At 43.3% G+C, this 16,414-nt stretch overlaps 1 protein-coding gene across 1 annotated transcript; it reads left to right on the top strand.

The window, feature by feature from the left end:
• The first annotated feature begins 813 nt into the window (after nucleotides 1–813).
• LOC308156665 (interleukin-6 receptor subunit beta-like) lies at nucleotides 814–13,157 on the top strand. The gene is made up of 16 exons (XM_080530063.1): nucleotides 814–943; nucleotides 2,545–2,613; nucleotides 4,162–4,458; nucleotides 4,831–4,990; nucleotides 5,603–5,763; nucleotides 6,079–6,233; nucleotides 6,433–6,592; nucleotides 7,383–7,465; nucleotides 7,917–8,160; nucleotides 8,286–8,486; nucleotides 8,826–8,927; nucleotides 9,155–9,295; nucleotides 9,535–9,675; nucleotides 10,150–10,246; nucleotides 10,680–10,761; nucleotides 11,022–13,157. The coding sequence occupies exons 2-16, from the start codon at nucleotides 2,550–2,552 to the stop codon at nucleotides 11,697–11,699; spliced, it is 2,766 nt and encodes a 921-aa protein (XP_080386189.1). The 5' UTR covers nucleotides 814–943; nucleotides 2,545–2,549; the 3' UTR covers nucleotides 11,700–13,157.
• The last annotated feature ends 3,257 nt before the right edge of the window (nucleotides 13,158–16,414 follow it).

Here is a 16,414-nt window from a genome sequence, read left to right as displayed (position 1 = left end):
ACATCATATTTTTACACATTTATACTTAGTGGTGAAAACTAAACCACAACTAAAGGCATGCACTGTGTACTGTTAGATCCTCTTCTTGCACTTTGAAATTGAGACTTCGTGTTTGTGCTGTGACTGTTTCTCAAAATAAATAAAATATATGACATTTCTATCATATATGCTGCTCTTCGATACATTACTTGGATGTTATTCACAGTGTATTACAAGAATACTATAATTAACGTGTTATTCAGAAGAGGAGGCAGCTTTGGCCTGTGTGCTTAGGCCTGTGATTATGTGGAATCCACCCTTTCCTGGTGGGTATTCCATCAACATCGCTAAAGGAAAATCCAGGTTTATTTTGTCCAGACTTTCATTTAGCGTTTTTTTTTTTTTTAACACAATAGTATATACCAGTCTATATACTTTTCATCCTCTTGGTTAATTGAAGGGCTGTTTTTTCCACAAAGGGGGGAGGCGGGGGGCTGTATGTACATCATATCATGGCACACGCGTTTAAGGGCAAGAGGGTGGAGACTGACTGGAAAACAGTCGTGCGAAGCTCAGATGGAGAATTGTGATTAGTCAGTAGTTCCGTGACAGACAGCTCTCTTGACAAATCATAGTGGCGTCGTGTCCACGCAAGATTCTCTACGCAGATTTGTAAACAAATCGCTGTCTAACGGACTATTTCACAATGGCTTTAGACCATCGCTATGTTTTTATAGCTGTACATTTTGCGCCGCAGAGCCGCCATGTATGGAAACTTGTGATTGAACAAAAATGACTGGACGTGACAGTACAGTACAGTAGGCGGGACCATTAGGACAAGCAACCTCAGAAAGCATATCTGATTATCGTTCAAGCTGAAATATGTTGTATCTCTATACTTTGTACGTGGTCTTAAACATTATACTCATATAGGTTGGAGTCTAGTCAAAGACGTACTTACAAGGTAAGTGTTGTTTTTGTTGTTTGCTACTGTGTATTCCTAGCTATGGGGTTTCTAAATAATTCGCTAGGCTAGCTAGCTAGCTATCACAGGTTCGTTGACGTTGGCATTGCAAAGCACAGTCAATAAAGTGGGCCTGATCCTGAATCCGTTTAAAAGCTTTATTTTTGTCTTTAAAGAGGAGGACATTTGTAAAACATACAATTGTTCAGCGTCAAATTGAATAAAAAGCCATGTAGACTACTAGACCGCAGCTGGTGTGAAAATTATTCTTTTGAAAAGCAAAACCAAAGCCATACTTGGTTGAGCGGACTGAATCTCTTTGATGTTGTCCCTAACAAGAAAGAAAAGTTGTCATTTAGGCTAAATTGCGCTAGCTTTTGTATTATTATTATTATTATTATTATGATTATGATTATTATTATTATTATTATTATTATTATTACCTGCTGCTGCTGCTACTGTACAAGTAGCTATTTTGTGCTGGAATATGCAATTGATGCATGAAGAAAGGCTTGAAATATAGCCTATTATGGGTGCAATGCAGCAACTTTTAACTTGGACAGGTTGGTCAAGTGGTCACGAAAAACTCGTGGTCCCTAAGGTTTCCATCGGAATATTGGCTACAAATATAACCTGATAACTATCCTAGTCATTCACTGTTAACCATCCTAGTCATTCACTGTTAACCATCCTAGTCATTCACTGTTAACCATCCTAGTCATTCACTGTTAACCATCCTAGTCATTCACTGTTAACCATCCTAGTCATTCACTGTTAACTATCCTAGTCATTCACTGTTAACCATCCTAGTCATTCACTGTTAACCATCCTAGTCATTCACTGTTAACCATCCTAGTCATTCACTGTTAACCATTGTTATTGTTTTTTGTTGAATAAAAAGCCATATAGACTAGACCGGTTGTGCGGTTGCGAGAAGTGGTGTGGTGTCAAAATTGGATTGCTTCTGTCCTCTAAAGCTTCATTTTCTGTGGCTAAGCTGAGGTTTCCTGAAGCATAGTCAGAAATCTGACATAATCCAAGATAAAATCTTACTCAAGTCAAGAGACAACCTTGTTTTCTAATTTGTCTCATTATCTGATGTGAATAAAAGGAGATGCACTACTAGTGGTAGATGGTGCTAGTATGTTCTAGACTCAGAGACTCACTACCTTTTTTGGATCAACAGTGTTTTTTCATGGTAGATGCCAAGTGGGATGCTTGGGACAAATCCAAACCCTTAACCCTACCCTTACCATTACCTTAACCGCTTTAAATCTCACCTTCAAAGGGATGACACCCGAGTCTGGCCTTCCCACCAATTCCACTTCACAAGTTTTCATGGAGAGCATGAGGGGTTGGGTTTTAAGGAGATCATATGACAGTATCACTCTTGTACAACAAAGATTGTATTTCGTCTGTGGCTCAGGAGGTAGAGCCAACGTGTCGGTGTCCTTGATCTAGGCACTGAACCCCTAATTGCTCCAGGGTCGTCGTCTATGGCGGACCCCTTGTCTAGAGCATAAAATACAAAATTCCATCAATTGACTGACAAGTTGATTGCATGGCCATAAAAAAAACATTATTTGTGTTTCTACCCTCAGGCACCATGGAAAGGTCGGTTCTCCTGCTGCAGCTCCTGTCGTTGGCTAGCCTGGCCTTGACTGCCAATGGTGAGTATGATTAAACCTAAACTATGAAAGAATTTCACAATAATAATAGTTATATAGCAGGGTACCAAGGCAGTCTTCTATTTCGAAGTTTAAAAAGGCCTAATTTCACATGTTCAATGAACAAATAATGACAATGACAATGAGTTTTGGTCCAGAAACAATAACCCACTAGCCCTTGACCTCATCACATCTCTGCACCTCATCCACGTTGATTGTTCATGATTTTGTGTTACTGTACTGTATTGAAGTGCTCACCAGAGTGAGACAGGGCTGCTTGCGCTCTCCTTTCCTCTTCCTCTTATGCATCGACTGGATCATGAACTAAACAACCAACAATAAAAAAAACTGGCATTCAGTGGAGTTCAACAGAACATCTTGAGGTCCTCGACTTTGCTGATGGCATTGCACTACTCACATGGTCATGGAATAACCTCCAGAACACACTACAGTTTAATAATCTTGTCTCCCTGAGAGAGTTCAATGCTCTGATTGTATGACAGAAGTGTGCTACTCCTAAGATGGATTTTATAATATTTATCTTGTTATCTATTGTCTGTTATTTATTATGTTTTATTTGCCAATGTTGTGTGCTTTCTTAGCCAGGTTTTAATCTCAAGGGACCTCCTGGTTAAATAAAGGTTAAATAAAAAAATATCCACCACAGATGAAAGACAAGTCCCAGCTGCTGGAAACAATTGCAACTGAGCTTGGACTCAAAATAAATGGACCAAAGACCAAAATCATGCGGATCAACAACCAAAACAGAAATCCCATATTTATCAGGGACCAGGCACTTGAAGAGGTTGACAAATTCACTTTACCTAGGAAGTGTCATAGCTGTGAATGGTGGAGCAGAGGAAGCCGTAAAGATAAGAATAGAGAAAGCAAGAACAGCATTTAACATCCTAAACCAGATCTGAATATTTCAGATCTGAAAAGCTCAAAAGCTCAATATCTGAAAAGCTCAAAATCTTCAACTCCATCGTTAAGACCATACTGCTATATGGATCAGAAACCTGGAAGACACACCATCACCAACAAGCTGCAGACATTCACTAATCGCTATCTTAGACGTCTCTTGGGGATCTACTGGCCAAACACAATCAATAACACCAACCTGTGGGAACACACCAAACAAGAAACAATAGAGAAAAAAGTGCAGCTGAAAAGGAGAAAGTGGAGATGGATAGGGTATACCCTAAGACAAGACAAGACAAAACAAAACAGCAATAACCAAACAGGCACTTACATGGAACCTACAAGGAAAACGGGGGGGAGGAAGACCCAGGAAACGTGGCAACGGCTGGAGAAGATGGCCGAAGACAGATAAGGGTGGAAACTGTTCATCAATGGCCTATGTACCGCAAGAAATACAAAGGCTTAAGTCAAGTACTGTACTGTATTGTCTCGTCTCATCGCTGTTTACGTCAGTGAATGTTAAACTCTCCAACATGCTGTATTGAAAACAATAAAAGGTTTGTATCTTGTACTCCCTAGACACTTCTGACAGGATTTGATGGGGTTTTTCTTGGTTCTGTTCATTTTCAGGTCTCAAGAGATATGGAATGATCTTCCCTCAGTCGCCCGTAGTGGAGATAGGTCAGAAGTTCACGGCCACCTGTGTGCTGTACGACACAGCCCAAGCCACGGCTGATGATATTTACTGGACGCTGAAAGACTTTACGGTGCCCAAGGAGCAGTACATCAAGATCAACCAATCAGCGGTCAGTGTGACCATAACCATCACCAGAGAGACGCCCAGCTGGCTAACATGTAAAACGGATAACCATCGGAGTACGGGAAACAACAAACTGCAAATCCACGGGATCATTATGAAGAAGGGGTGTAAGTAGGCCTACAATGCTAGCAATGCTACAATAGGCTCCATGTCCAGGAAATTGTGTTTCCTTCACACTTTAATTTTCATAAATATCACTATTTTACTTATAGAAATGTTATGATATAATAACATATGAAAATATTTACTTTCAAGGAAACATTGTTTATTTTGTCACCCTGAAGATCCATAGCAACACAACACTTCTTTTTATATAATGACAGTCAATCAATCAAATTGATTTGGATAGGGATTTTTACAAAACTATTGTCTCCAAGGCACAAGAACAATACTAAACAATATAAACAATAAATACAAACAATATGAACACCGAACCATAGACCAGAGTTGATTGTGTTCCATCCTCTGGTCCTGGTCAGATGCTCCTGTGAAGCCGGAGCGACTGTCCTGCATGGCCGTCCAGTCCGGCTCCCAGATCTCCTCTAACGTATCCTGCTTCTGGGATGCCGGGAGGAGGCAGGAGCTGCCTGGGGGAGTAGAGGAGGTGCCCACTACCTACACTCTGTTGGCCACCATAGTGTAAGTCACTGGCTCTGTGGATACACATTGTGGTGTTTGGGTCAGGGGAGGCTGGTGGAGGTAGAAACCGGAGGAGGTGCTCATTGCGATGGATATCTCATTCCATTCCATGCATTACAACGAGTCCGTCCTCTGATTTTGACCTCCATGTATGATAATGAATAATATTACTAGGACCAGACAGTTGTCTTGCTCTGTTTTACGGATAAATGTAGGCATAAGATAATTCTGTTTTTATAACATTGTATTGATTATGAGGACATCAGTAATTTGTTGTTAACTACAGATAGTGTGCAACTGAAATCAGCAATTTGAGTTGGTGGACTCTCGAATATATTCAAATTCCAGGCTCTGGGGCAACAAAAGGTGAAAATGTTTAAAAGGGTGTGGGTAGACTGTCTATAGGGACTTGTATTCCATACATGTATTTGTTTTCAATTGCTCTCAGCAATCAGTTAATCTGGCTCCAGTTGTGATCAAGCGTCTTAAACAGTGGCAGCTTTTAGTTTCCCTTCCAAACAAACTGGATCATATTAGCCATCGACTAATGTACATCGGACTGGTGGAAAAATAAGGAGAATCAACTCAGGATGAGTTTATATTTCCCTGCAGGGATTCCAACAAGACATTCATAAGTAAGGCACAGAGGAGCAGTGGCGTCATCTTCTTTGAAACGTTCCCTATGTTCATGGAACTGGACGTGTGGGTGAAGGTAGAGAACGGACTGGGGCAGGTCCAGTCTGATGTCCTGAACATATCGGCAGAGGAGCTGGGTAGGTGGACACCAATGGACCTCAGTCTCATCATGATGATTTGTTAAAAATGTTTAAAGGAGAGAGGGAAGTCTAATCCTTATTACAGTCTTGACGGAATGACAGAGAGAGATATAGAGAAGAGGGATCATAGTACAATATACTGTATATAGAAAGATTCCAAAGGTTTTGGTTACACACAAAACAAAAGATTGATAGGGGAACTATGTCTTTTCGAGTGTAGGGCCAAAAGAAGATAAAATGCTTCACTGTCCCATTACTTCCGCAGAGCACTGTCTATAGTGTAATGATCTATATGTCTTTCCTGTTTTGCAGTGAAAACAAACCCCCCCTCCAAAGTCAGAATCATCTCGGAGAAGCAATTTGCCAGATCTCTCATCGTGAACTGGACCCACCCTATCCACAAAACATACGGCATACTGAAGTACAACATCCGCTACTGCAAGGCCACCGCTGGAGAGTGGACCGAGGTAAATATGAATTTTACAGGTTTATATAATACATGTATGTACTATTCTCACCGGCTATTTGGTCAATCGGGAAGCAATCTGTTCTGCCGTTTTCAAAGTCACTTTGATTGTCTCTATAGATCATTGTAATGGTGGTCTTGGATGTTCTGTTGTGCTGTGTGTCCTGGTGTCTAATGTGCTGCGACCCCCCCTCCCCCAGGTGCCCCGGGCAGATACTGAGAAGTACATGGAGACGTTCCGGCTGCAGAGCCTGAGGCCTGACACCGTGTATGTGGTTCAGGTGCGCTGCATTCATGACAAGGACTACGGCTACTGGAGCGACTGGAGCAGTAACACCACCGCCAGGACCCCTGAGGCCGGTGAGTGTAAGAGCCAGTCACCACAACCATTAAAAGGGAAGTTTGCAGACTTCCGGTGGCGAAACGTGCAAGATGGCTGCTTAATTTTGAGCTCCCAATAGCCAGATAAAACTAACCCCCTTAATTCATAAACTTTAATACAAATCGTTATAAAATATATTGGAATGAGTGGGGGAAAGAAAACTAGAGGACAAAAGAAAAGTGATGAGCAACAAATAAAGAATTCTACGGAGATGGATTAATTTTAATTTTATAATTTTGCCATTTAGCAGACGCTTTTATCCAAAGCGACTTACAATTACGAATTACAGGGACATTCCCCCTGGAGTAACTGAGGGCTAAGTGCCTTACTCAAGGACACACTAGTAGTGGTGTGGTTTCAGGCGGGATTCGAACTCACAACCTTCCGATCACAAGTCCAACTCACTATCCACTAGACCACCACTACCCCCAGATGGATGACGCTCAAGGCTCAGGCGAAGGCTCGGCAGAAAACGTTAGCTTAGTGCTACGTAGCATCAGTGAGGGAATACGTGATTTCAGTGCCAGTGATTCCCAGAGAGCAATGGAAGGATGTCGCGTGAGAGGAAGGGGAGTCTTGGGAGTTGTAGGAATTTACACAAATGGGCAATTTTGAACATCAGGACTGATTCAAAGGGCATTCAAAGATATCTTGATATCTTGATCAGATTAGTGTCTAGTTCATTGTATCAGTATGTGTGGTAGAACTGTACCGTGATATCTGTCATTGGTGAGATATGTGACGTCTCCTCTGTCCTCTCTCCTCTAGAGCCCTCCAGTAAGCCTGATCTGTGGAGGGTGGTCATGCCTGTCCAGGGGCAAGCTGAACGGAGAATACAACTGATGTCTAAGGTAGGGAAAGAAACACTGACACATTACATACAACACAGGTATGATAGTAGATTTGAATCCATGTTTGGTTAATAGTGAAGAATGAGAAGAATCCTCATCTACACATGATCCCCCAATTGCTTCACAACTGTTTTCAAGTCTGGGTAAAGTCTTTATTGTCTGGTTGGCAGTTGATCACTGGGTCTTGTTTCAATGTTGAATAGATTTTAACAAACAAGACACATTTCTGTAGATCATATTTGAAGAGTCATTGTATGTATGTTCTATGACTGTCCTCTATATTTGTATGTTAATATTTTTTGACATGTTAAGTGCTTTGAGTCCAAAGCACTATACAAATGTAACATTATTATTATTATTACTTAAAATTGTTTTCTTGAGAATCACCATATGACCCTTCATCGTAGCCTAAATGATGTGAAAAAGATGTTAAATATCTGTTCTCTGCCAGGCTCCTGTGGAGTGTAATGGAAGGATCCGGAGCTACAGGGTAAAGATCCAGGACTGGGATTGGGAGAGCGTGGTGGTGAACGGCTCTGAGGCTGACCTGGAGGCCTGGTCGCAAGAGAGGAAAATCACCGTCCTCCGCCAGATTAGCCTGTCTGAGAAGAAGAGGGTCTATGCTGAAGTGATTGCCAGCAACTCTGCCGGCCAGTCGCCTAGTGCCCTGCTAGTTATCCCTAAAGTAACACAAGGTGTGTGTGTGTGTGTGTGTGCGTGCGTGCGTGCGTGCTACCTTGCTAGCTGGATACCATGTATAACAATGTTTCTATAATACTTTGTGAAGTGTGTATTTATGTTAATGTTATGTGTGCTCTAGAGCCCCCTCCGGTGGAGTCGTTGGGCTGGTACACCCAGGAGGGCCAGCTGTGGGTGGAGTGGCAGCCCCCCAACATGACCGCCAATGTGGCTGGGCACCCCAGGGCGGTGACGGAGTACCTGGTGGAGTGGGTCTCTGTCAGCGACGGCCAGATGGACTGGCAGAGAGAAGGCAAACGCACCAGGACAGCAGCCATCAGAGGTCAGGATGAGGCAGCTCTTTATGGTCATGGTTGACTTAGATAACCTTAGCTAAGGTATGGTTGACTTAGATAATTTAGCTAAGGTATGGTTGACTTAGATAACCTTAGCTAAATGTAGTGCTAGGCAGCACTTTATACCAGCTCCTTTCAGTATGTACGTTTTTAGTGGTGGTTTCCTGGCCACAGATTAAGCCAAGTCTTGGAATAAATTGTAATTACAAAACATGTTAGGCTTAATTTGTGCGTGGGAACACTTTTAACACCTTTTTGAGACGTGGACCATGCATACATATGGTTCTGCTGTCTAATAAATATAATTCCACGTTTTCCCCATGCAGGAAACATAGAGAAGTATAAACGTTACGACATCTCTGTGTATCCGCTGTACTCTGGAATGGTTGGGAAGCCTGTCACCACAGCAGCCTTTCTGGAACAAGGGGGTAAGACACGCACACACACATGCACACACAAGATGGATCCATCATTATGTTGTCTATGTTAACTGTCAACTGATCTTCAAAACCTTGATTAGGTAAATCAGGTGTCTCCCTGCTGTGCTGGGACAAAAGCCTGCAGTACTGCAGCTCCCCAGGACCAGGAGTGAGCAGCACTTAGTAACGTAGTTGAACTCATCGCAGTTTCTCTGTCCTCTGCTCCGCTGCTGTAGTTCCTTTGGAGGGTCCGTCAGTGAAGCTGAGGCCAGGGAAGAACGATGCAGAGCTGGAGTGGATGGAGATCCCTCTGGACAGACAACGAGGCTTCATCACCAACTACACCATCTACTACACCACAGGGGGCCACGAACTCTGTACGTACTGTACACACACACTCAAACAGACGCGACGGACACACACACACACACACACACACACATTAATTAACATGAATTAACATTAATTAAATAAAAATGTTATAATTAAAATGATTCTGTGTCTTGACCCAATTTACTGTCATCTCGTTCTCCATGTGCAGTCCTGCTGTAATGGGAGTGTCGGGGCGGCGTGTACGAGTGTGTGTGTTCACCTCTGTGACTGTGTTGTTTTGCAGCCGTCAGTGTGCCTCCTGACACCTACTCCTACACGCTCAGGCACCTGTCCAGCAGCAGTAACTACGTGGTGCGGGTCATGGCCTCTACTGTGGTGGGACACACCAACAGCACCAACTTCTCCTTCGTTACCCACACCTACGGTGAGCGTTACCAGGAGCACAGTACTGTTCTAAAACCAAGCACACACACAACCAACACAAACATGTTACATGGACTGAGGTACACCCACATGGTTTTCTTTTGTATTCTGTCTGTCATGTATTTCCAAAATTGCACCATGTGAATGGACTCCATCAGCAATATTTTCACAAAATCTGCCTGAGCACAAGAATATTTCATACTACAAAAGCAACATTTTGCACTCTGTTAAACTTCTGTCCCTCTATAACTTCCCCTGGGCTGCCATCCGTTCTCCCTCTGTGGTTCTATTCGTTAGTCAAGTGAATCAACAATAATGTTGTAGATGTCATCTTAATGTTGTATCTCATCTTGATGTTCTAGATCTCATTTAAATGTTCTCTATTTGTTGTGTGCGTGTGTGCGTGTGTGTGTGTGTGTGTGTGTGTGTGTGCGCGTGTGCGTGTATGTGCGTGTGCTTGCGTGTTGTCCATCAGCTCCGGGCCAGATAGAGGGCATCGTGGTGGGAGCGTGTTTCGCCTTCCTGTTCGTGGTGTTGATGACCATGCTGTTCTGCATGTGCAAGAAGGAGTCGTGAGTTACTCCTCTATCCTGTCTCTCCTACACTGTGACAGCCTGGAACAACATTCATCACTATGGATTATTATATTATATATTATATTTATGACTCCTGGAAAGTTACTGCATCAGTTCTGGCTTCTCTCTGTGAAGACAGCACATATGTCATTGCTGAGGAATTTGACTTTGCTTGATATCATACAGTAGATTAGCTGTCTGAACAAAGCACTTACAAAAATAGCTGTGTTTGTGTTTGAAATAATTCCTTTTCAAAGAACTATCACTTCATTTCACTGAATCTAGCATGAAGGCTTCAGTGGAATCAACAGAATAGTTCCAAACGTTCTCATCCTGCATGCCAAACCAAACACAAAGCAACAGACTAAAACCTATAGTCTATTTTTCACCTGCTAAAAGACGTTCTCTAACCATGCCTTGTTTTGTTTAGGATCAAGAAGATCTTCTGGCCGGTTGTCCCAGACCCCTCCAACAGCACCATCGCCACCTGGTCACCTGACTTCCCCTCCAAAGTAGGTCCCAGTGCCTCTGTGCTGCCGTGGGAAGAAATAAACTTAGGAACTTATAAACTTAGGAACTTAGATGATTTATGTCCCACAGACAAAACACCTGTCCTAGATTCAGATGTGCATCCACTTCACCTATCTATATCTCTATATTATTATTATTATTATTATTATTATTATTATTATTATTATTATACTGTATATTATTTAATCCCATCAACCCTCTTCTCTCTCTCTCTCTCTCTCTCCCCCCTCTCCCCTGCCAGGCGGACAGCCCCAAGGAGAGCATCCTGGCAGATGTGAGCGTGGTGGAAGTGGATGTGTTTGACAGGAAGTCCCTGTATGAGGAGGACAAGACGTGCCTGCCCCTGAAGAAGGACAAGTACCTGTCGGAAGAGCACAGCAGCGGCATCGGAGGCTCCTCCTGTATGTCCTCGCCACGCCAGAGCGTCTCTGACAGCGACGAGGGCGGAGACTCGGGCCAGACCACGGCCAGCACCGTACAATACTCCTCTGTGGTGGCCGCCTCCACTGGCTACAAGACCCAGACCCCGGGGTCCCTCCCCCCCCAGACCCAGACCCAGGCCCAGGCCCAGCACGTCTTCGCCCGCTCTGAGTCCACACAGCCCCTGCTGGACTCAGAGGAGCACCCTGACCTCCACCACCAGCACCACCTCCAGGAGGGGCAGGAGTCCCGCTACCCCAGGAACCCATACTTCAGACGCTCGCCGGCGGGTAACGAGGACAGCCGTCCGCCTGCGGAGTTCAACCAGCTAGAGATGGAGGAGCAGGGCGGGGCCTCGTCGCTCAGGTTCAGCCCATTGGAGGAGGGGTCTCAGCAGACCACGCCCACAGATGAAGAGGAAACCCCTGATTGGCAGCCGTCGTCAGCAGGACCCGCCCCTAGCTATATGCCTCAGCTGAGTGGCTACAGGCCACAATGAGGGAGAGTCAGAGGACGTTGACTTTTGTTTGCAATAGTGTAATTCCTCCGTGCCTTTTGTTCATTTCAAAGCTTTAAAAGTCAGCAAGTCCAAGTGTTTTTAGAATGATGTCTGTGAGTCTATTAGGTTTTGCACTTTTTTTATTGCCAATCATGAACTCATACACTGTGTGTCCATCGTAACATGCTTCACAAACTGTCTGTTTAGGTTTGTAGACTTAGCCTTTGTCTTGAGGCTTTTATTGTTGTAATGTCCTAAAAAGCTAATAGAATCACAGAAGTCATGACTTGTAATGTAGTTTATCACATAGCTTCAAGCTGACAATTTTTCATACTATTACAATTGTACAATAAGTATATTATACATATATGAATGTAATTAACAGATATAGTCATGTTGCACAGCAACCAAGTGTTTCCCCTGATGTTGCCAGGATGGTACATTTCATGGTATATAGCACCCTCTTGTGTCCTATTTTCCACATTACTCTGACAGGCCTGACCACTACCATTTAATTTCACTGACTAAGCATCATCGGTGCTGCTCTGCTTTGAGTGAGCAAACTTGACTTTGTATCATGCACAGTCCAGAAGTGGGCTAATCTCTACAGCCTGACCAGGGGTCACTTCTATAGCCTGAGGGTCAAGGGTCACTTTGAAGTTACACTGTTTGGTGAAGCATCAGAACAAGACACTGGACTTGAAGAAAGAGGAGTGATGATGACAAACTGTACAACAGGGCCTGCCGTGTATGGACACCCCACACACACACAAACACAAACACATGCGCACACACACACACTGCATATTTTAAATGATTATAATTATCACAAGGGATAAGATTGAGAGAGAGAGAATAACCATTTGACTCCATGTACATCAGACTGCTATAATGCCTGATTGTTGTCAAGAACTTTGCTGTAGGGTCACCATAGATGAATGGCATGATTGTTTAATGCTCATTTCAAATACTATGAATTCTACATCTTTTGTCATTGTAATTTTAATTTGATCAGGTAACAAACACATTTCCTTGTGGCTTTAATGTTGCTACAATTGAAGGTCAGACTTTCAGAGATTACTGTTACATGCAAGTGTTGTAGATTACCTCTCTGGATGTATAATTGTTACTGATATGGAGAGAGAGAGAGAGATTTCTGTTGATTTTGTTACTTTTTGTTGATATGTGTTTGGCCAGAGTTCAACAGGACCTTTCAGATGTGCTCCCAGAGAAGCAAAGACAAAGAATGTTACATTGATAGAAATGTAAATATTGCTTTAGTCCTGAGAAGCTATCACGATGCCCATAATGATTAACACTACTTCCTGTTATAGCAGGACACACAGACACGTACTACAATACTCCTCTTTCACTGCATGTCACCTGAATACAGTACATGTGCCCTTTTGGAGCTTGGTTTGTGAATGTACAACATTATACAATATGAAATAAACAATAGTAAATGTCAATCAAGCAAGTGTGAAGTATTATCATTAAATATCAAACATACATACATAATATCAACAAACCATTCCTGAAGCTCAGCTGTAACTCCCTGTCCCCACAGAGACCCCTCTGCTACTGTACTAACTCCCTCATCCTGCTGTTGGTCTAATCACCTCTTCTTCTCAAGTTTGTCAAACCCTATCACCAAACCAATGCTCCCTCCCAAAAGTCCTAATCCTATCCCCCCCACAGCCATACAAGTTGTCATTGACATCCTTGTTAATCCAGCCACACATGCCCCAGCAGCTGCCCCTACCACTACACCCAGTAGTAACCCTGCCGCCCATGGGATCACTCCACTCAGGACCTCAGGGGAGAGAGCACACTTGATCCACCTACTTAAGTCAGAGTCTGTAGACTCTGGGGAAGGCCTGGCAGCAGGACAGAGCTTTGAGCCATTACTATTAATGATCAAGATGCAAGAAAATAGAATCCAGTCAGATGTGTTATTCGTCTTTATTTGCACACACACATATACAATACAGGTGCAACGACAAGAAACATAAAAGTGAGATAAGAATCCCAGAAGGGCTGACACACATGAACCGTATCAAAATAAAATAAAATAAAATAAAACATTTATAGACAAACGAAATATAGGAATTCCACCCAGAGCCTCTCTTCATTTGAATGGAGAATTTGTCATTGCTACAACGGAAGAAAAAAACGATTCTGAAGCTACAGCCACAACTCCCTGATCTACAGTTGAAGCCCCTTCTACTGTTAAGAGTCCCTCAATCTGCTATTGGTCTAATTACTGCCACTTGTGTTTACCTGTTGGACCGGCATCATGCAACCCCTCGGGCCCTATCATAGCTCCTGCTATCCCTCCCATGGCTGCTGCTGCTGCAGTCCCCAGGCCCCCCACTTCACACATGACTAAACCTGCTACAGCCACACCGCCCACCCCAAACGCTGCCCCCATAGCTGCCCCAGCCAATATTTCCTTCACCCACATCTTCACTTCTTCTAGGACCTCAGGAGAGAGGGCAGCTTTCATCCATTGACGGAAGTTAGAGACGAGAGACTCTGAGGAATGGTCCATCTGTGGCTGATCCATCTGCCTTGGGACAGCCTCTGCCTCCATCTTCCTTTGTATGACCGCTTTTGCCCCTCTCAACAATTTGTTGGTGTAGCACTCTCCTCCGTTCTTCTGCACCATCCCCTCCACCTTCTCCAGCAGCCCTGATGTGGTATCTGTTCCCACATCTCCCCAGCAGAGCCTTGAGCCCATCTGGAGCTGTCTGGAGGTACAACTGCCTCTCCATACTTCCTTGTGACATACTCACTGTACAGCTTGCAGATGTCCTTGTATGTGGATCCACATGTCCATGGGATGCGCTGAACCAATACTCCACCATCCAGCAGATACTGGACTTTTATTCAGAAATGTAATTTTTCTGACTTTTATTCTGACTTTTATTTGGAAATGTTTTCTTCAGACTTTTATTCAGATTTCTTTTTTTGGGACTTTTATTCAGATTTTTTTTTGACATTTTTAACCCAGCCCCTCCTCACCTCTGACCCCAAGAAGCATAAATTCCCCTAGCCAATCCCCCTTTTCTCTGCTTCGATAGTGCTGTGTTTCTGTTTCTGTTTTTTGCTGCTCTCTGCTTAAGTTTCTTCATGTTGCTTGTGTGGTCTGTCCCGAATCCTAGCAGTGTCTGTCTGTGTTAAATTAGATCAGTTGGTGAATATAAGACTAGCAGCAGAGCTTCAGCAGAACTAATCCTTAAAAAAAAAGAGGATCTAAAAGTTATGAGGTCACCATAAGCACTCTGCTAGACACAGAGGGGGAAATAAGTATTCAAACATACATTGTTTTAAAACATTATAAATCTACATATTTCACAGCGACATCGGTCCCAGGGCGGACTGGGCCTACCAAATTTGCTTTATTATCACTGGGCTGCCAATATTCAGAAAATCATATACTGGGTCCATTCACCACAGCCGTCTTGGTGCGAAATAGAAAATGCGTCATGTCTTTCAACATCCCTCTCCGCCTTGATTACCTCCAAACTCCCTCTATCTGCCCCACACTACACCTCTAACCCTGTTGTTGTTAATACATTACGAATATGGTCACAATTTCGACGACACTTTGGTTTAAAAGATTTCTCCAACCTAGCCCCTATCTGCAATAACCACCTTTTTGTCCCCGCCAGAATAGACAATGCTTTCGCCTTATGGAAAAGACTCGGTCTCTCCAAATTTAAAGATCTCTATACTGAGGGCGTCTTCTCGACCTTTAATCACCTCTCTCAAAAATTCAACCTTCCCCGCTCAAGTTATTTCCGATACCTCCAGGTCCGACATTTCATTAAAAGTTTGGATCCAAACTTCCCAAATGCACCACAACCTTCTGCTATAGATGATATCCTCCAAATTCCTCCCAATCTAAAAGGCCTAATTTCAAGTATTTACTCTAGCATATCATCCCTCGGAGACACTTCTCTCCACAAAATTAAAGAGAAATGGCAGGAGGAGCTAGGGGACGTAATACCCGATGACTCCTGGACTGAGGCTCTGACGAGAGTTAACGGGAGCACATCATGTGCTAGACTAGGCGTAATCCAATTTAAGGTCCTGCATCGAATTCACCTTTCCAAATCTAGGCTAGCCAGAATCTATCCTGACGTGGATGAGAATTGTAGCAGATGTCATAACGCTCCGGCAACGCTAACACACATGTTTTGGTCATGTCCCTTATTATTTGATTATTGGTCAGCAGTTTTCAGGACCCTCTCACAGGCACTAGATCTGAACCTGCAACCTAACGCCTACTCAGCTATCTTTGGCATAGCGCCAACTGACCAACAGATTATTAACAAGCATAAAGACATTGTGGCATTTGCCACTCTACTTGCTCGACGGAGGATTTTGCTTTGTTGGAAATCCCCCAAACCACCGAATTCCTCCTTATGGTTGACTGACCTTATGCTTCACTTGAAACTTGAAAAGATTAAATATACACTTAGGGGGTCCAAAGACCGCTTTTATTTCACCTGGAACCCAATAATATCCTATTTCAACAAACTAAAAACCCTCCCTGACAATGCAAGTGCGCTGGAAGCTGAGTGATGACATATGTTGTGAATCTATTTATCAGGATAAACCCCTAGAGATACATCATCTCGTTCTAGAGAGGGACATATTACAATCATAACAGACATGGTATCACAGACCAACACGACCATCTCATCTAT

Source organism: Nansenia antarctica (genome assembly GCF_963989245.1).
Source record: "Nansenia antarctica genome assembly, chromosome: 4".
In the NCBI taxonomy this organism is placed as follows: Eukaryota; Metazoa; Chordata; class Actinopteri; order Argentiniformes; family Microstomatidae; genus Nansenia; species Nansenia antarctica.
The sequence above is the reverse complement of the archived record's forward strand: the minus strand, read 5'-3'. Positions and strand labels throughout refer to the sequence as shown.